At 31.5% G+C, this 21,428-nt stretch overlaps 1 protein-coding gene across 3 annotated transcripts; it reads left to right on the top strand.

The window, feature by feature from the left end:
• The first annotated feature begins 7,036 nt into the window (after positions 1 to 7,036).
• On the top strand, positions 7,037 to 15,857 carry LOC134231438 (cerebellin-3-like). 3 transcript variants are annotated; one of them, XM_062713401.1, is made up of 2 exons: positions 7,037 to 7,225; positions 15,326 to 15,857. In XM_062713401.1, the coding sequence occupies exons 1-2, from the start codon at positions 7,084 to 7,086 to the stop codon at positions 15,739 to 15,741; spliced, it is 558 nt and encodes a 185-aa protein (XP_062569385.1). In that variant the 5' UTR covers positions 7,037 to 7,083; the 3' UTR covers positions 15,742 to 15,857. The 3 variants fall into 3 exon arrangements, with proteins under 3 accessions (XP_062569385.1, XP_062569384.1, XP_062569383.1); XM_062713400.1 differs by lacking the exon at positions 15,326 to 15,857 and adding an exon at positions 8,540 to 9,070; XM_062713399.1 differs by lacking the exon at positions 7,037 to 7,225 and adding an exon at positions 14,147 to 14,344.
• Positions 15,858 to 21,428: the final 5,571 nt, after the last annotated feature.

Raw genomic sequence — 21,428 nt, 5'->3', positions numbered from 1 at the left:
AATTAGGGAAAATAAATATTTTTTTACATCACATTAAATAGAGTTATCTTTGACTTAATACAGACATCATCCTTAAACTCCAAATCTTCATCTTTGTGATTATTTTTGATGGTTTTCGGGAACAAATAAGTTATAACAAATAATTCATAACAGGTAAGTCAATATCCCTCGAGATCTTCCGTGCAAATCTTTCTGGTTGCAAGATAAAATAAAAAAAAATACATTTCCATAGATTTTAATATTTTAGGCGACAAAATACTTGTAATGTTATATTTTTTTTGACGAAAAGGTTTATAGCTTAAAGATGGAGATGAAAATGATACTAAATTCTATTTTGATGCATGATATTGGGAACAAACTTTTGTGGTATGAGCCCAGAATATATCCAGGATTTTTTTATTTTTCACAGTTCCGATTCCTACTCATTGCGTTCAGAATTGAATTATAATCTTCGATTACCAAAGCATCGAACAATCCTATTTACAAACTCTTTTCAATATTCAGGTGTACATTTATGGAATAATCTACCATTACATGTTAAATTATCATCATCTTTGCCTGTTTTTAGAAAGAATTTGGAAAAAGTTATAATCAGCCAACGTCTGTAATTTTCATTATTATAGATGTCCTTGTTATTGTTATTACTACGTCTTTTAAACTTTGTATATTGACTTATTTATTGTCCTATATTTCCATTAGTTTAATTTGTACATTACATCCGATTATGAAGATATAAAATGAGCTTATCATTGTTCATGTATTGTGTATATATGTTTGATTGTACAATTTTATGTATATCGTTTGAATTGTAGAAGGCCCCGGGGAAGAATAGTACTTTGTACTAATCGGGTTACCTTCTTTAAATAAAGCATTATTATTATTATTATTATTATTATTAAACAAAAAACAACAACAAAAACACCAAGAAAAGTTATCGAACGCATTGTTTTAACATTTCACGTATGATTTGCAAACAGGTTTAAAGAAATCTCTATGCATCCGAAATTTACTTATAGACAAACATTGTACCTCAATACAAGACATAAACGTAAGATCAAACACACAGATGAACTGGTTGTATTTGTGGATAAAAATAAACAAAGACTCCCCCCCCCCCCAAAAAAAAAAACAACAAACAACAAACAAACAAAAACAAAACTAAATAAAAATGATTACTACGTCAAAAATAAACCTATGAAATATGGATATAATGAACAGTATTCAAGCTCAAAAGTCTTTTCAACATGACAAATCAGCAGCAGAGTAAACAAGGATCTCTAAAACATCAGAGGTGGGATCAGGTGCTATGGATAAGTAAGCATTCCCTGGGTGATCCTTGTGTCATGATCATAATTTTGAATTAACCTGTTTGGAATAAAGTTATAATTTAGAACATGACAACTCAACACGATAATTCAAATTTTAGAATATGACATTTATAGTGATCGGGAGAATGACGGAAAAATTCGTAGACAATTCAGTGTGTACACAATGGCCTAACAATTGTATGAAAAACGTCCGACAAAATTTGACTTAATGATAGATTGTATTTGCTGTCAAGGTTATTGTATCGACCAAAAACTTGCTAAATGGTGCCTTTTACTAGGGGTTATCAAAAAATTCGTGGACTGAGGCTATAAAATTAATAATGCTATGTAGTCTCATCTTACAAAATTTTCAAGGAACATAAAATAATAAAAAATAAAGAAATGTTGAAAATTTTAGCTTGATACGATCATTATTTCCCAAATTATTATAAAATAAAAACGACATTATATCATCACCCGGCGCCGTCGCCGTTTAGTTTTATGCTGTCCGACAACGTCATTGTTTTTCAATGTCTGCTTTTTCCACCTCATACACTTATTTTGATGAGATTCCTTGGAGCTGCGTAAGGACTAACAATCCGTCTCGTTCATATGACTTTACAATGTCATGAACATCGGCTTTCAATACATATAATATTGCAAATGGATTTAAACAATAGGAGAGATGCTCGCTTGATTGTGCCAGCATATTTTGCTTTTTCGAGTTCAATATCTACAACACATGATCAACGTCATTTTTTCACGTGATTGATTTTTCACACCTTGACTACAAATCGACATTAACTGTGTATTCCTTTCTCTCTGACTCTATTCTGGCATTTAATAACAAGCACCATGATGCATATAATTTCTCCGTAGACAGTTTAAACATTTCCTAGATCTATACCAATTTTTTTCAGGGGCAAAACTTTATAGAAAGTTGGAAAAGGAAACCCCTCCCCCTTTTTGACGTCATTTTCAAGCAATATTTGTTTGGATACTACATGTAAAATTTCCGATAAAATTTCATGTAACTTCCAGAATGAGGTAAAATGTCCACATTTTATGGAACAATAGTGTCCCAACACAGACCTGAATTAACGGGATTTCTTGATGCCAAATGTTCATATCAAAATAGTTTTTCTCAGTTACACTTAGGTCGAAAAGACGTCGTTTTCGAGGTTGCACCGCCTGGACATACTATTGCTTACAAAAACATTACTAATTTATTGAAAAATAAAATTTATAATTTGCGGTTTAGTCTATAAATAGAATGGATGATGCTAAGTAGATATTTTATTGATGTACATAAAGCGGTTCAAATTTTATGGCGCTAGTCCACGAACTTTTTGATACCTCCTCGTACTTAGCTGTTCAGATTCTTGTTTCATCAACTTCTTTGTTAATGGCTTATCTCATTTTAAGAAGTGTTCTTACTAAGTACATGCCCTTGGGTATGAAATCTAGTGAGAAATAGTAACACCGTAGACAGATGATAAGTGTACAGCTAAATAAATAAGGGAAGTTGACGATATGAAAGTTTAACTCTTCACGTTTTTCTTAAGGTTTTGTTGTTAGGTTACCATTAGGGGTAAAAATGTAAATATGAAACATATGTGCCAGGGTCTCTTTTAGCTTTTTATACGCCTAGATCGATATATCCGGAGCGTATATTGTTTTTGTCCTGTCTGTCTGCTTTTTGTTTGTTCGTTTGTTTGTCTGCAAACTTTCACCTTCGCCATAACTTTTGAACCGTGAAAGATAGAGACTTCGTATTTGGTATGTATACTCCACAAATAAACCTCTTTCAAATGACACCAAGGTCAATGACCTTGTGACCTTGAGTGCAACCTATATAGCAAAAATAGCTTTTTTCTGCAAACTTTAACCTTCGCCGTAACTTCTGAACTATGAAAGGTAGAGATTTCATAAATTGTATGCATTCACTTCTAATTAAGCTCTTTCAAATGATACCAAGGTCAATGACCTTGCGACTTTGACTGTGACTTTTATGCTAAAAATATCTTATTTGATCTTTCACTATAACTTTTGAACCAAAGGAGATAGAGACTTCATAATTCACAATGACCTTGTGACCTTAACTGTGACTTTTATGCTAAAAATAGCTTTTTTGAACCTTAACCAGAACTTTTGAACCAAGAGAGATTGAAACATTATATTTGGTTATTATTTGATTATTATATTATACATACTCCACTAATCAAGTTCTTTCAAATTATACCAAGGTCAATGACCTTGTGACCTCCTTACATGCTAAAAAAAGTTTTTTCGGTAACTTCGTTGCCGCCGGGCGCATAGTGTTTCACAAACACATCTTGTTTCAATATAAACTTGGATTAATGGAGTTGTCATATGAATGGAATTGGCTATTGTTAATATTGATATGTCGTCGATATATCTATGACCTATGTTTGTTGTCGGGTGACAACGATTTTTCTATCTTTGTGAAATCTTCATTTTTGTGCAATGTTTGTTTTCTCGAGGTTTGTATCGAACTAAATAAATTATCTTACAAAATTGAAAAAAATTATCATTTATTATATACCTACTGTGTATCATTCAATTTTACTGTTGATTTTACGCTATCACGTGACGTCGCAGAAACATGACGTTATTTTTCTTGCGCGTAAAAAAGTCTTGTAATTACTCTTTGTTGTATCACCACATTTAGCTAGTTATGAGAGGGTATATAATAAATTTATCATTATAACAGAATCCATATCACCACTCTCTGAAACTGATGATCCGCGCCTGTACGCAGAAACTTGACGTTATTTTTAATACATACATATAAGCACGTAAAAAGTCCCCATATACTCCCTCTTGTAATTACGCTTTATTTTCATTTTAAGAACTTTAATTTTTATATTATACAATTGATCTCAATAACAGTCATATTAAAGCTTCACTTTTTCTTATTGAATCTTTAATGAATTGATAACAGAGGGTTTATAATAAATTTATCATTAAAAATAATGGTCAAGCATCAGTAAACTAGAGTAAAATTGAACGCGTCATTAAAGCTGCTGTAAAACTTGTTAATTTCCCACTGAAATATGTGAAATTTACAGCAACTTATGTCTGTTTCAAAAACACATGAACAGGTGGATTTCAAGTAACAAAAATTATATAATGGGCATCAAAAATGGGTACCGTCCTTGTCAACAAGGATAGACAACAACCAATGTATATTAGCGAAAATACAACAAATTATAACTGATTCTTTTTTATTGAGTTTAAGACACATAGCACATTTAATGGACATCATTTTGGGGGTAGTTCACACTGTTTTAAAGAAACATTTTATAGTTAAAAAGTTTAATACTCAAAGGTCACCCTATTTTTTTAAAAATGAGTGAAAACGACAGCATGTAGAAAATCTGAACAATTATGTTTAAAAAATCAAAAATTGTAGTTATCCATAATTTACAAACATGAAACTAATCCATTTTGCTTTAAACCCTAAAACAAATTTTCAATAAGTGCACTTGACAAAACTGCAAAGGCCTAAGAAGAGAAAAGATTTGCAAGAACACAAAAACATTTTTATACCCTATTTTCTTAAATATTAGCGGTCTTGTTGTTCAAATTCATATTTAGGAAGGCAGTTCAATTTCTGGAATTTCAAAATATTTGCAAAAAAAATGAAAGGTTTATGAGAGAAAGGAAACAGAATCACCTTTAAATTTCTTCATGACAGCAAAAACAGGCCATGAAGAGTTTTGGAAGTGTTTTGTCACATCAACAATATTCGCCAGATCTTTCAACCCTTGACTTGTTTTAATTCCCAAACTTAGGAAATCACCTTTCAGAAAGAAAAAAACTAGTACAGCAATTCATAGGATATGCCATATTCCAGTATACAAAGGGTCATACTCAAAAATGTGTTCTGAAAACAATTTGAAATTGAATAAAAATGTTACGGACATGTATCTTAATTAAAAGTGAATGTTTTAGTTAAATCATTAAGACAAAATCATTGAAAAGTGTTTTTGTTTCTTTCCGAGCCCCGATGACATTATTTATTGAACGTCCCTCGTATTATACTAGTTAAAATTATTAGTAGCAGTTTAGAAAATCTTAGAATGTTAGTGTCACTAATGAATAAGAAAAAACTATCTTTCGAAAAAGATATCGCAAAAATAAATGGTGATCTACAGTAATTAATCAGAAGCCATTCGATCCTTTTGTTGAAGTTTTTTCCATTGTTTTAATTAGTTTTGTTTGGTTTTCGAAATACACGTACCGGTTTTAATATCTGCTTCTGATAACATTTTATAATAAAATGTTTACCATATTAGTAACTATTGAAAGCAATTACAAATGCATACTTAAAACAGTTTCATTTAAAGTCAACATTTTGAAAATTTAATGGACTTTATAACGACCGTATTTGCAATTACAATGTACTTTGGTGTATCGTTAAATCAAAGATTGACTTGGAGTCTTTCATCCAAATAGGTAGGCCTTTACTTTCACACTCAGGATTTCTGTATGAAATATAATTCTTTTGTGAAGGATATGGAGTTAACTAACATGATTCAATATGACAGACCGTAAAACAATACAAAATAGGAGTATAAACACGGACCTCAAAAATATTAGAGGTGGGATCATGTGTGACGGAGGAATGAACATCTCCTGCTGACCGGTCATACCTGTCATTTGCTCCTTAAATGATCGGGAAATAACGGAAATATCCGTCGTCAATTCAGTGTATGAATAATGGACTAACAATAAGTATGAAAACGTCAGTCAGCATTTGACTCAATGATAAATTCAATTTGCTGACAAGGTCATTGTATCGACCATAGAACCTACGAAATAATAGCTTTAAACGGGACAGCCGATAATCTTTTTTCTTCAATTTGTTTTTCAATAATTCACTTCGTTTTAGAAATTGTTCATACGTAGAGCATGCGCATGATCTTGCGTATTGAATCAACTGAGATATATAAACACCTTATTCAGGTGATGAAGGTATGTTACTGCATAAGTAAGGGAAATTGTCGATAGAAAAGTTAAAGTCATTACTTCTATCATAGAGCTTAGTTGTTAGATTTTCAAGTAAAATATCCAAGTATGAAACAGATGTGTCAGACTATGTACAATCTTTCATTTTAAGCTCATCAGGACATATCATATGGAATGGAAATTACAATTGTTAATTGACAATACGTCGTCGATATATTTAAATGTCGAGTTGAAGGCCACAGCAAATGTTTTCTTCTTTCCAAGCATAAGGTTTTGCACAAATTTTGCTTCATATGAATACAAAAATATGTATGACATTTTCAGGTAAGGTTAGGAAGAGAAACTCATCATGATCATAAAAAATGTCTGAATTTCTTTTAAACCCTCTTGGTTCTTAAATGCAGTGTCTTGTCTTATGAATATAAATGCACTATTATGGCCCTGCTTATAACAAACAAATGCAAATCTGTATTTTAAAAACTGTTTTAATACACAGAAAGCAATTTTAGAAGACTAGTACTCTGTATTCAGAGGCTGTGTTAAAATTGTTTTATTAGTTTAATAACTATTAAGAATCATCTTTTTTTAGAATCATTTACATGAAATTTTAAAGAGGAACAGTATAGAATTAAAGAAAAGTAATGCGATAAGTAATACTTTATGACCACATGACACAAGATACTTATAAAAAGAGGTTCATTTCTGACACCACACATCTTTCAAATAAACAGATATGTTGCATAAAGTTTTGTATTTGAGTTTCCTTGTCTACTTCGATATTATGGCTATTCCTAATACAAAAAGTCAGATTTTGTACAAGTTTGAAGAGGAAAATAGGGGTTTTGTGAGAAAGATGAAGAACCTAGAAAGAGAAATATTGAGACTACAAGAGGAAATGGTTCTTCTCACCAAAGAGAATCAAAGTGAGTACTCTACATATAACATGAAATATTTCTTCATTTTTTTCAACTTAATTTACATAGAAAAAATAGAACAAATTGCTAAGCTAATTGAAAGGCAAAAACCAGGGAGTAAATTAGCCGACTCAAAAGTCGCACTGACGGCCACTGTATAATTAATTCAAACCACTATACACAAGAAAAGTGCATAATGACCAAGGGCGATTGAAAATAGTTCAAAACCTAAAACAGGGACAAATTGGAAACACCAAAAGCGAATAAGGTGGGATCAGGTGCAAAGTAGGTGTAGACATCTCTTTTGACATTTCCTACTCGTTACCAGCCATCTGTATTGATCAGACTATAGAAATATTTTATATAGTCAATAAAGACCAGGTTTTATCATGCACGTGTCCTTATATTTTGAAATGTAAGAAAAATAAGAATTAATGACAGATGATACAAACAAAAAATGGATGCCTAGATTGATATACATTTTTTGGCCTAATTTCATTGCAAATGATGCACATAATAAATTTCTAGAATATAAAGAAATTGTAAACCTTCTGTGATGTCAAAAGTCTGCCCTTCTGAAACCATCCTTATAAATCTATACAAATATAGCTTTTGAGTTGATTACATTAAAAACATAGATTTAATATGTTTTTCAAGCATTTTCAAACATACCATCCAGCCCACCCCACCCCCGAAATTTCAAATTTGTGTACGAAAATGCATTTTATTTCTGTTGGATAATATGATCTATATTATCCAGAACTACCAAAGTAAGCAATTAATAATGAAATTAGGTACTTCAGATTCACAAATACAAGTTGCAAATAAAAGATGTTTTTTTATTTAACAAAAACAAAAAAAAGACAAAGTAGCTGTGTAATTCCGTAGAATTCATAGAAAAAATAAGATAAAAATTAATTTATAATAATAATAATTAAATATAAATAGTCTTTTCTTCGTTGAAAAATACTGATCAGTAAAATATACATAGAGTAGCTTCCTCTCTGTTTCTATTTTATGAATTTTGTTTGCTGGTAACTCCATTGCTTCTATAACAAAATTAAAAATTGGTCTAAATAAGATATTTTTAGAACAATAATGATACTTTATATTCTAGAAATGATGAAGGTGAAACTTAAAACTCCACCTTAAGAAAATTAAAAAATAACAAACTTTTTTTCTAGAGCCAATAACATTAAAATGTACTTTTTTATACTTTATACAGCACTAAAAATCTAGGCATTTAATATCACAGAAACTACAATTTAATTATAAATGGCAATTAATGGGGATTTTCATATCTTGGTATTTATTTTTGTCTAGTGAATGGGAAAGCTGTGACCTTTTCAGCAACTGCTGCAGACGGCAAGGTTACTCAAAGAATCACAAAAGGAGGGGAGATCATTATTTTAAAGAGGGTATTAAATAACGTAGGAGGCGGATACGATTCTGAAACAGGAATATTCACGGCACCAGTGGCTGGAAATTATGCCTTTTACTTCTCTGTCGAAGTACCACGTCAAAAAATACTGAATATATTTCTATATGTGAATGATAACTATGTAGCTGAAGCTGTAGCGGTAGGGAATGTAGAATTCGTCGACATCGGAAGCAATATGGCGATTCTCTTATTGCAGAAAAATGACCGAGTATGCATTAAGTCCAATCCCGGTAATGCACAGATACTTGATATTCAGTATTACGGAAACAGCTTTTCTGGGTTTTTACTTTCTCCGAAGTAAATTTATGTATTAACTAGGAATAACTTTGTTTCTTTGGAATCGAAATATTATGTCAATATGTGTTATTCTTTTTCTTCTTCGGTGTTGCAAAATATCGTGTAATTAAGATATGTCTTGCTTGAATAAATTGTGTACGTTTAAAAAAGTGCATCTCGTTTTTACTGTAGATAACATCTTACTCATTATTACTATAAAAGCACAAATATTCGTGGGGGATTAAATTTCGTTTATTTCGTTGTTTACAATTATGAGCGAAATTAAATCCCACACGAAATTTTATATGACTATTAATTGAATAGAGTAACTTTCAAAACAATGAAATAAAATGACCACGAAACATTTTTAATGGCAAATCAATGAAATTTTATCCCCACAAAAATTTGTTCTTTTACGTATTTGTAAGTAGTAACTGAAATATAAAATTTAATCTCTTACTAGTATTTTGTAAAGAAAAAGATTTTTTAGAAAACCACTTAACATTATCTTTTGAATGAAATCGACTGCCATTTTTGGGTATTGAAAAAAAATACCTGAGTAGGCGGAGGTATATCACTCTCTGCATCAGGTATCCATATTGGAGTTCTTTGTCAATATATGATACAATAAAAACTCTCTCATCCGACATGCACTGGGAGACAAATTTTGTGTTGGAATAGACAGGGCGTTTGATTGCTAATATGTTGAAAACAAGGAAAATACTAAAATGGGAAAGAAAATTAACGTCGTAAATCACCGTGTGTTGGATTAATCAGTTGTCGGATTAGACAGTTTTCACTGTATATTTATTTAACATTTGTTTGGACAGGAACATTTTCCTTCCGAAGTATTTCTTTACAAAACCGTAAACAAAACAATTGATTCAGGTAAAAGTGAAATACATGCATTACTCTAGACTACTATATAGATAAGTGAAGCTAATGATGGAGAGTAATTAAGTAGATAATCACATCGGTCTTATATAGTTTTTAGTTTGGAACTAATGTTTGATAGGTAGCATTTTATCTAAAATAGAAATGGAAGACTATGGGAATCTCTAGATCTATTTTAGGTGCCGAAAGGCTGTCGAAACGGGATATTTGGGGTGCAATTGCAACTTTGACAAGAGGCTCAGGAGCCCATTGCTCACCCGAGTAACTGGCTAGGTAATTAAAAAGCAGAAATCAGTTCAGCATTGAAATATTAAATAGGGAAGGGGGTTGAACAAACGTATATCTATACTATCTACAGATGACTTTAAAAATATGATATATAATGACTTTGCTGCTTATCAGATGCATTTTTTTTATTGATATAGCCTTTATAGTCTTTTGTATAACTATGATCACTTTAAATGCTCCTCTATCTCATGGATCTACATTGCCTTTTTGATGCTTTTATATTGATGATCAATCGTGGCTGTGTTGTTCTTGAAAAGAATTTAAACGGTTTTAACTATGTATTCCTACGTAAAACCTTGATCACCCATTGTGGCCCCACTCTACCCCAAGGATTATGATTTGAACAAACTTGAATCTACACTATACTAGGATGCTTTCATATAAACATGAACAATGCTCACTTCTTCGCTTTTCTCGGGAAGAATGTTAAAGATTTTTTCTATGTAATCCTTCTTAAAACTTTGATCACCCATTATGTCCCACTCCTACCCCCCAGGAGTAATGAATTGAACATACTTGAATCTATATTATGTCAAAAACCTTTCATATGAATTTTATGTTTCCTATCTCAGTGATTTCAGAGAAGATTTTTAAATATACTACCCATTTTCACTATTTCATAGTTACCTCTATTAAAGAGAGTGTGGCCCTTTATTTTTACGAACTTGAATTTTCTTTACCCAGTACAGCAGTTAATGGGAAGAAGATGCAATGTAAAACGTTTATGACAGCGCCAACGACGACAGACAACAGACAAAGAGCTAAAGCCACGAACCATCGAAATGTGCCTTAACTAAAAAAACAAATTATGATGATTTCAATTTTGATAGTGTAGGCTTTAAGATTTTCATAACAGTTACTGTTTTTTTTTCCTTAGATATCTTTAACACTTTTTCAAGAAGAGATTTACAATATACCGGAAAATCGATTAAGGTATGAGGTCCCATCCATCTTGCACAAGTGATGTCGAATGGTATTCCTCTTACAAAGATTAGTATCAAACATTTACAGTACAAACATTTTATATAGATTCAGTACTCAAAATGACGCAAACAGATTTTTGAACTATTTGTGGATTTTGTAATCAAAATTTCGATCTTTCAATATGTTACAGTTATGCAGTAAAAAAAAGTTGGAAGTGTATTTTTAAGTGTTTATCGAGTATGAATATTTCCTTTCGGGGACGAAAAATGTATTTTTTATCTTGCAACTAGAAAGTTTTGAATATTTTAGGCGACAAAATACTTGTAATGTTTTATCTTTTTGACAAGGCTTTTATATCTAAACATGGAGATGAAAATGATAATAAGTTCTATTTTGATGCATGATATTGGAAACAGAATAGTTATCGAACGTATTGTTTTTACTTTATTTCACGTTTATAATTTGCAAACAGGATAAACGAAATCTCTCCGCATCCTAAATTTACTTTTACACAAGTTACATAAACGTAAGATCAATCACACGAATGAACTGGTTGTATTTTTGGATAAAAACAAAAAGAATACAATTTTTGAAATAGATATATTAAAAACATAAACAAAGACAGAAAAAATAATTACAAAGTCAAAAATAAACTTATGAACGATAGGGATAACGAACTGTATTCAAGCTCAATAGTTCAATAGTCTATTCAACAACAAAAACCAGCAGCAGAGCAAACATGGACCTCCAAAAAATCAGAGTGGGATCAGGTGCTGTGGATGAGTTAGTATCTCTTTATTGATCCTTGTGTAGTGTTCCTAATTTTCAATTTACCCGACTGAAGGAAATTTAAAACATGACAATCCAGACCGTAAAGGATCACTTCATTATAAATAGGGATCTGACCTATGGGCCGGGCTTGGTTTTTTTTCTCTACAAAAAGCTTGTCGATTACGGTTCCGATTAATGACATTAGGCTGATATACATATATATACATATATTAATTTGCTTTTCCTAAATCTTTATTTCGGTGAGTAGAGGTAGGAGGAACTCTTTCGTTGATTTTCCGAGTTCGTTAACTCCAAATGTAATAACTGATCTTTGTCTTTACTTCTTATTGTGCATAATGGTAATATTAGTATCTACTGTCTCTGAAATTATACTCTTTAGATCTACGCTACAGTATTTATCCATGTATATAATAAAATATGTCATTTACTGTATACGAGGATTGTCGAAAAAGTTCGTGGACAATGCCGATTTTGTGATCTCTTAAGACCCCGACCTCTACAAAAACATTAAGTTTCATCAATAAAAAATAAATCATTCGGACTTGTTTTTTCAAAAGAAATATTTTGATATACAATAGATGCATATAGAACCATTTATTTTAACAAAAACGTCATTGTCCACGAACTTTTTGGACAACCCTCGTATGTGCGAATTTTATAGGCCTAAATGAAATCCAAGGGAGTATTGTTACTGATATATGTCGCCAAAATCAATGCGATTAAATTCTACGGAATATATTCATTTGAAATTCATTGCAGCTCAGTGCTGCCAAGAATATCTGTGTTGTGTAGCACAGAATTAGTTATTCTTGTCCTCGGAGAAAGTGTGCTTATACTGAGGTTTGTTCCGCCTGACTGACAACTGTACATTGGATTGTAACGATTTGATATCTCTTTAGTGTTTCTAATATCAAGAATGAGCATGCATAAAGGAAAGATAATTGATGAAAAATACACAAGTCTATCAAAAAATTATAATAGTCCTTGAAAAGGCGAAATTTTCAAACTTTAAAAGTGTGGTACTAGGTGGTTTCGAACCCCTGACTTTAAAAAGAAAGCACCCATGGTGTAATATCAACTGAGCTAGTCTGACTGTGATCATTTGTTGTATAAATTTGAACCAAATTATTAAAATCAGATTTCCTTATTTTTTGTAGTTTTTTTCTGAAATTGACCCCAGGGCTGGGATGCTCCTAAAAATCCTATCTTAAATTATTCCTTAAAACCAAACCTATCAAAATAGCACAATTTCTTTAGGGGCAGGCCTGCCCTGAAGGACTTCCAAGCCAAAATACATGCAAAAATCAACGCTTTAACGGACAGAATGGTGTTTTGGCCAACTTTGGAGGTTTATTGTAAAGTTGTAAATAATAAATATTAGGTATAAAATATACATTTGAAAAATTTAGACAATATATACGGTAGAAAACAACAAATGAAGATTAATTTTTGAATGTCCCCTTTTCCGGAAAATTGTTCTCTCTTTTAGGTAAATTCTTTTGTCATAGTGAATACATCCTTTAAAATTTAGAACATGACATGTGTGGTGATCGGGGGAAAGACTTAAAAAATCGTTGACAATTCAGTGTGTACACAGTGGACTTACAATTAGTATGAAAAACGTCCATCAACATTTAACTTAATGATAAATTGTATATGGTGTCAAGGTTATTGTATTGACCATAAAATTTGCAAAATGATGCCTTTTACTTAGCTGTTCATATTCTTGTTTCATCAACTTGTTTGTCAATAGCTTGTCTCATTTTAGAAATTGTTCTTACTTAGAGCATGTTCTTGCGTATCAAATTAACTGAGAGATATAATATGAATATTAATGCTACAATATGTCCTTGTCTATGACAACCAAATGCAAACCTGTATTTTTGAAACATTGTTTTTAATACACTGAAAGCAATTTTTAGGAGGCTAGGGGGTCCACAGATTTTTATTTTTTTATTAACCCCCAGATATAACTAATTTTTAGATGATATCTTGAGCTGTCCACTATCATTTGGCAAAGAAAAATTTCAGAAACTTTAGTTTTAAAATTTGATCATTTTATTAGGAGATCAAAATAGTCTAAAATGGCCACGACCACTCAGCCTCTTTAAAAGTACTCTGTACCCAGAGGCTGTGTTGAAATTATTTTATTAGTTGTTTTATTTTTAGAATCATTCACATTAAATGTTAACGAGGAACACTAAAAGTAAGGAAATGTGCTTGCATGCATACATGTAAGTAATGCGATAAGTACATGTAATACTTTAATGATCACATGACACAAGTTACTATAAAAAGAGGCTGATTTCTGACAACTGAAAAAAGAGACATGTTGCATAAGGTTTTGTATTTGAGTTTCTACTTCATTATTATAGCAATTCCCAATACAAAAAATCAGATTTTGTACAAGTTTAAAGAAGAAAATAGTGGTTTTGAGAGAAAGATGAGGAAGCTAGAAAGAGATATATTGAGACTACAAGAGAAAATGGTTCTTCTCACCGAAGAGAGTCAATGTGAGTACTCTTCACATAACATGAGATATTTCTTCAATTTTTTTTTCAACTTAATTGACATACAAAAAATAGAATAATTGCTAAGCTTAATGAAAAACTTACAAAACAAGCCTCTAGAGTACAGTGAAATTGTTATGACCAAGGTAGATTGAAAAGAGTCAAAACCTAAAACACAGACAAATTGGAAACATCATAGACAAATTAGGTGGGATCTGGTGCAAAGTAGGTGTAGAAATCTCTTAAATGTAGAAATTTCCTACTCGTTACGAGCCATCTGTATTGATCAGACTATAGAAACATTTTATATATAGTCAATAAATGTTTTATCATGCACCCGTCCTACTGTCTTTAAATGTAAGAGAATTGGAAATAAGAATGTCAACATGTAGAACTAAATACTAATTAATTAACTACTTAAATAGATATTATATTGTTATATATGTGTTTGATTTTATTACTTTAAAAATATAGATTTAATATGTTTTTAAAGCATTCTGATAACATAAATACCACCCTCATCCATCCCCAACCCCCCGATATGTCAATTTAGTGTATGGAAATGTATTTTATTTCTGTTAGATAATACAATCTATATAATCCAGAACTTACTGATAAGTAAAATTTACGTAGAGTAGCTTCTTCTCTGTTTATATTTTTATTTATGAATTTCGTTTGTAAGTAACTCTATTGATTATATTACAAAATTAAAAAGTGGTCTAAATAAGATATTTTGGAACAACAATGCTACAATATATTTTAAAAATGATGATATTTATATGTGGATTCTGAAACTTAAAAAAAGACTCTGCTTTTAGAAAATTTAGAATCAACAAACTTTTTTCTAGAGACAATAACATTAAAATGTGCGACGTTTCTACACTTTATACAGCAATTAAAATATAGGATTTTGATATTACAGACGGCGTTTTAATTATAAATGGAACCTGGGGATTTTCATATTTCATATTTATCATTTTCTAGTGAATGAGAAAGCTGTGACCTTTTCAGCAACTGCAGACGATAATGTTAGTCAAACAATCACTAGAGGAGGGGAGGTAATTATCTTAAAAAGGGTACTGAATAACGTAGGAGGCGGATACGATTCTGAAACAGGAGTATTCACGGCGCCAGTGGCTGGAAATTACGCCTTTTTCTTCTCTGTCGAAGTGACACGTAAAAAAAGACTGAAGATATTTCTATATGTCAATAATAATCATGTGGCTGAAGCAATAGCGGGAGTAAATGAAGAATATTTCGATACGGGAAGCAATATGGTGACTCTCTCATTGCAGAAAAATGACCGAGTGTGCATTAAGTCACATCCAAATAATGCCGAGATGGTCGATATTCAGTACTGTGGAAACAGCTTTACTGGATTTTTACTTTCTCCGAAATAGAATTATGTATTAACTATGGATAGCTTGGTTTCTTAGGAATCAAGACTTTCAAAACGTTTTTTTCTTCAGTGTTACAATATATCGTGTAATTAAGAAATGTCTTTCATGAATAAATAGTGTACATTTAAAATTAGTGCATTTTGTTTCACTGCAGCTAAAATCTTATTCATTATGATAAGTATATTTGTAAGTAGTAATTGAAATACAAAATTTAATCACTCACGAATATCTTGTTAAGGAGAAGAATCTTTTAGAAAACCACTTAACATTGCATGTATCTTTTGATTGAAATCTTTAACCTGTTTTGGATATTGAAGAAAATACCTGAGCCTGAGGTATACCATTATCGTCATCAGGTATTGATACTGGAGTTCTTTGTCAATCAAAATATATTTATTTAACATTTGCTTGACAGGAAGTTTGTCAGTGTCTTTCTTAGGTATTTCTTCACAAAAACCATAAACAAAAAAAATTGATGCAGGTAAAGTGAAATGCATAGATAAGTGAAGTAATGATGGAGAGTAATTAAGGTCATCACATCGGTCTCACGTAGTATTTAGTTTGCAAATTAGGTTTGAACAAGCTTGAATCTACATTATGTCAAAAAGATTTCACATAAATTTCATCTTTTCTAGCTCAGTAGTTCTTTGGAAGATTTTTAAATATACCATCCATTTTACACTATTTCACAGTTATCTCTGTAAGAAGAGAATGTAGCACTTAATTTGAATAAACTTTTCCTTTACCTAAGAACACTGTGTTTAGTCGAATTTGGTACAGTGGTTTATGGGAAGAAGATGAAATGTGAAAAGTTTACGACAGCGCAAACGACGACAGACAACAGTCAAAGAGCTATACATGTAGCCATCGAAATGTGCCTATGCTTATATAACTGTTTTTCTTTTTTAGATTTCTATAATACTTTTTCGAGAAGAGATTTTACAGTATGGCCCTGTTTTGATTGAAATTAGTCTGAGAAACACCAGAGGAGAGTATTTGTAAATGTGAAGGTTCATAAATGCATTTTGACAATGAACAAAAACTTTCTAGCCCTAAATATGATTTTATTTTCTAGAGTACCGTTAATATTGTATTATAATTCACTATCGTCTCTCTCAAGAATTTTTCACTCAAATGGAGGGGCCATCACTTGATGGTTAGGGCTACAAATTCTGACCTATACTGCCGTTTAGCATTGAGGGGTCTTTTTCGTGCCAGCACTTACTGCGACACGGGACCTCGGTTTATACGGTCTCTTCCGAAGGATCGGACTCCATGTCCCACAGTCAGATTCGAACGGACGACGTTAGAATCAGCTTCTTATTCCGCAACACTAGAGCAGAAGCTCTAACCACTGCGCCAGTCGAAATTGAAGAACATTTCACCCACTGTATTTCTACAAGGAAATATTTGTATTGAAAACTTTGTTGAATTCTCTGCTGCAATAATGTGCAAAACATCATTTTGCATCAAGTGATTGAAAGAAGAAAAAAGATAGACAGAGGAGAGGTTCAAATTTAATGTATAAGGGAGTTCAAACCAAAATTATGTAACCATAGAAATCCAAGAATGTTGCGAAAGCACATCTGATCGACTAGACATACATGTATGATATATGACACGCAATATCTTTTATGCACCAATTCAAAAAAAGTCCTGATATACTGTATTTGTCACAATATGCCTAATTATAATATTGTCAAGGCAATCGTGTTCCTAAGCTAATGTGAGTACTCGTAACCCTGTCCAAAAAGAAAAAAAATAACGAATTTAATAAAGATCTTTCCTATTCTAACATTAAGCAGATAAATATATGGGTATTTTTAAATATGAAAATATGTATCCCAGTATCGTCATTACATTTGTTATGCTCCTAGATCGAAAGATCCGAGGCGTATATTGTTTTTGTCCTGTCTGTCTGTCTGTTTATCTGTTTGTCTGTTTGTCTGCAAAGTTTAACCTTCGTCATAACGTTTGAACCATGAATGAAAGAAACTTCGTGTTTGGTAAACATACTTTACTGATTAAGCTCTTTCAAATGACACCAAGGTCAGTGAACTTGTGACCTTGACTGTGACCTATATGCTAAAAATATTTTTTGTCGGCAAACTTTAACCTTCCCCATAACTTTTGAACCATAAAAGATAGAGACTTCATATTTTGTATGCATACACCACTTATTAAGCCCTTTTACGTGATACCAAGGTCAATGACCTTGTGATCTTGACTGTGACCTCTCAGCTAAATATAGCTTTTTGTCGGCTAACTTTAACCTTCGCCATAACTTTTGAACAAGGAAAGATAGAGACTTCATATTTTGCATACATACTCCACTAATTAAGCCCTTTCAAATGACACCAAGGTCAATGATCTTGTGATCTTGACTGTAACCTATATGCTAACAATAGCTTTTTTGAACCTTCACCATAACTTTTGAACCATGAGAGATAGAGACTTCATAATTGGTATGCATTCTTCACTAATCAGCTTCTTTCAAATGACACCAAGATCAATGACGTTGTGAGCTTGACTGTGACCTATATGCTTAAAATAATGTTTTTTAACTTTGTTGCCGCCGGGCGCATAGTCTTTCACAAACAACTCTTGTTTTTCTTGTAATGTAACTTATAAAAAAATACAATGTCTTAAATTCAGAATCACTTCAAGCGACATGCAGAATTACTCAGAAATTACTAAAGTTTACATTTTTCTCAACCTTGTACAGGAACTATGGAATAGATTTCAAGACAACACTTATACTTACTTTAACTTTTAGTGCCCCGGGGAACGCACAAGATTGATCAACAAAAGACGCCATTGTCGCAGTCAATAAAAAAACTGCGCTTCCCTACAAATGTCCCAACCCACTTCTCTTTTCCTCTCTACTGCACGTATGCCTTGCTCACTTTAAGTTTTCTGCAAGAGCATATTGTTCACACTGATGTCTGTTTTGAAAATAAGGCAATTCAATTTCAGTTTGTTTTCTTTTGTTTTGTTTAATATCAAATTGTTGATTTGATATCGTATCTGAGAAATATAGCTTCTTTATTTATTTTAAAACTCCAATAAATAATCTTGAACTGTTTTTTGAAGTATGGATTAGTCTAAACAGAAGTAATCTTTCTGAAATTTGACAATTCTTGATCTTATAACAAATATTAGATTGACAAATTTACAAAAATCAGTGTTGTTTTAGCTTAAACATCTCACATCATGGTGCACAACAAGTAAAACGCATTATTAAGGTTAATTTCCTTGTATATTCAGGTGTTTTAGTCTGTTTTTATATTCAAAATAATACTTTTGTCATTATTCTATATGCATGAGACCCTATGTATATTGAAATAAATAAATTTTGGTCAAATAAAATTGCACAACCGGAACTGTATAACCACCTTCACAGCAGGTAATGTTTAAATGAAAAGTATATACAGGAAGTATTTATGATAATGAATTTTTTTTGTTTCGTTTACTACGGATTGAGAGGCAGTATTTCCACGATTATATGGTGTGTTTAAAAGTAAGGTAAAGGCGTTTTATTTTTTGTTTTGTTTTCACATATGAGTTTCTGAAACTAAAATTTTAGAACTCGTGAAAGATCTTTCTATGGGAAATGAAGCAACTTGAACTATCTGTGATTTTAAATTAACTTTCATCATTTTACATTTTTGAATCGTTTTACGATTATAAGTGTGTTGTTCTCCGTTAATAACACAAATATTACAGTTAATACAGACAGGTTATCATCAGACTGGCATGTTTAAAATCAAATCCAGGAAGTGATAAATGTACGGATATGAAACTGATACATTTTGCACTTGCCTGTCAAGTATATATTCTTCTAATGGGCGAAGGTAAGTTTTATCTAAATCAATAAATTTAGAATACATAGACGTCATATTTTTGAAAGTAAAATACTAATACTAATTAAATTATTGATGATCACCATAATAAATTTTCAGTATTTATAAATAATTATAATGTTTTGGATAAAATATACACAAAAATATAGATTTTAGAATGCTTGAATGTGCACAGGGTAAGGCCTTACGGCGCAAGGTCAAAAAAACGAAGGTTTTGTAAGAGAATACAGGAATATTGCTTTGAAATTAAAGATTTAAATAGATAAGATTAGGGTAAGAATTATCTTTATTTAATTCCACAATTTATTTTGTTGTCTTCTTAAAATGTTCAATGCATTTGGTCAATTTTTGATCCTGTGAAGGCACAACACACGAAAAATGGCCTTCTCAGTTCGCTATGAGTTAGATAGAGTAATAACGCCGTATAAAACTTTAAATGAATACAGAAGAAAAAAAAATCCCCAAAAATTGCCAAATGTTTTGTATATAAATGAAATGGAAGTTTTCATACTTCAATGCCATGTAATAGAAAGACGCTCTTTGAAACTTGTTAATAATTACTTATCAGAAGATCGTACATTTGTGCCAGATTGATTTCTCAATTGTTTATGGAGACTTACATATACCAATTCCATGCATTACCCTTTTTTGCATACAATACTTCATTTCCTTCATATTACTTTACTTTAGTAAACAGTGTGGGGGCAACAGCCTTTCAATGAACATTTTCAATAGTATAAGTAGTGTTGGGAAAAAAAGTGGGGGGGGGGGGAGGTTCAGGCCCCCGCCCGTTATGCAAATGCCCGTTATCCCATGTTCCCACTATTGTTGATGCCCCGGCATACTATACTACCTGGACTACCTATACTACCTAGACAGTGATTCCTTAAATAATTCAAGTTTTACGTCACTCGCCCAGTTTATACTTGTTCCCAACATATTCTCTGTATGTCGCAGGTATTCGTATGAAGATTTTAAAATGCAGTTTTCTGTTTTTTATAATTTACACGAGGACTTCATGATTTTTAGTTTAGTTTTTAGTTTTATAAGTGGATATCGCCCCAATTCTGTATAAATCATATAAAGGCATGTATTGCGCCTAACACCAACGGTAATTTTACAACAGGATAAATGCAGTCTTTCAATAATGTTACGTATTGGACTATGACCTGTGAAAAACTTCATGCAGATATGAATATATTTACTCTCTGCGTGTTCATATAATAGAGATATACCACTAATGCATATATATAAAGATGTATGGTCTCGCTTATATAAGAAAAATAATACTCCAGTAAATATGGTAAACTACTGCATGGCTTGACATATTGAACGATAATTTTGTGTATGAGATACTTTATTATGTTGATAAACCAAGAAATTGGTACAAGTAAAAGTGGTACTTTGAAAAAAGTATTAAACTTTTTAAATACTTAAAACAAGTTTCTTAAAAAATCACTTCCTTGCAATTGTTATGATTCCGTTAACGTATTACATGTAGCTTTGTATTTTAGTGCCTTTAATAGAACGCAACGTCTGCATATTTAAGTCAATGGCTTAACGTTTCCGAAATATACATACATTATTTTTAAAAAGAACATGCTAAGATGCTGTAATGAAGCTACGCTTATATGTTCAAAAATCAATTTTTGCCACATACTAGTATAATGTATCATGCACCCTAAAACTAATATGTTTTTTTTATTTATTCAATTTATAATATAAGTTACATGTACACATCCTGCCTTCTTGAATCAATATTGACGATTGAAAACTAAAAAATGAAATCTAGAAACTGAAATTAATCCAATGATACAAAATAAC

Source organism: Saccostrea cucullata, unplaced genomic scaffold (genome assembly GCF_032062105.1).
Source record: "Saccostrea cucullata isolate Sc308-1 unplaced genomic scaffold, CSIRO_AGI_Scuc_v1 ctg595, whole genome shotgun sequence".
Lineage (NCBI taxonomy): Eukaryota > Metazoa > Mollusca > Bivalvia > Ostreida > Ostreidae > Saccostrea > Saccostrea cuccullata.
Note: the sequence above shows the minus strand (reverse complement) of the source record. Positions and strands in the feature narration are given on the sequence as shown.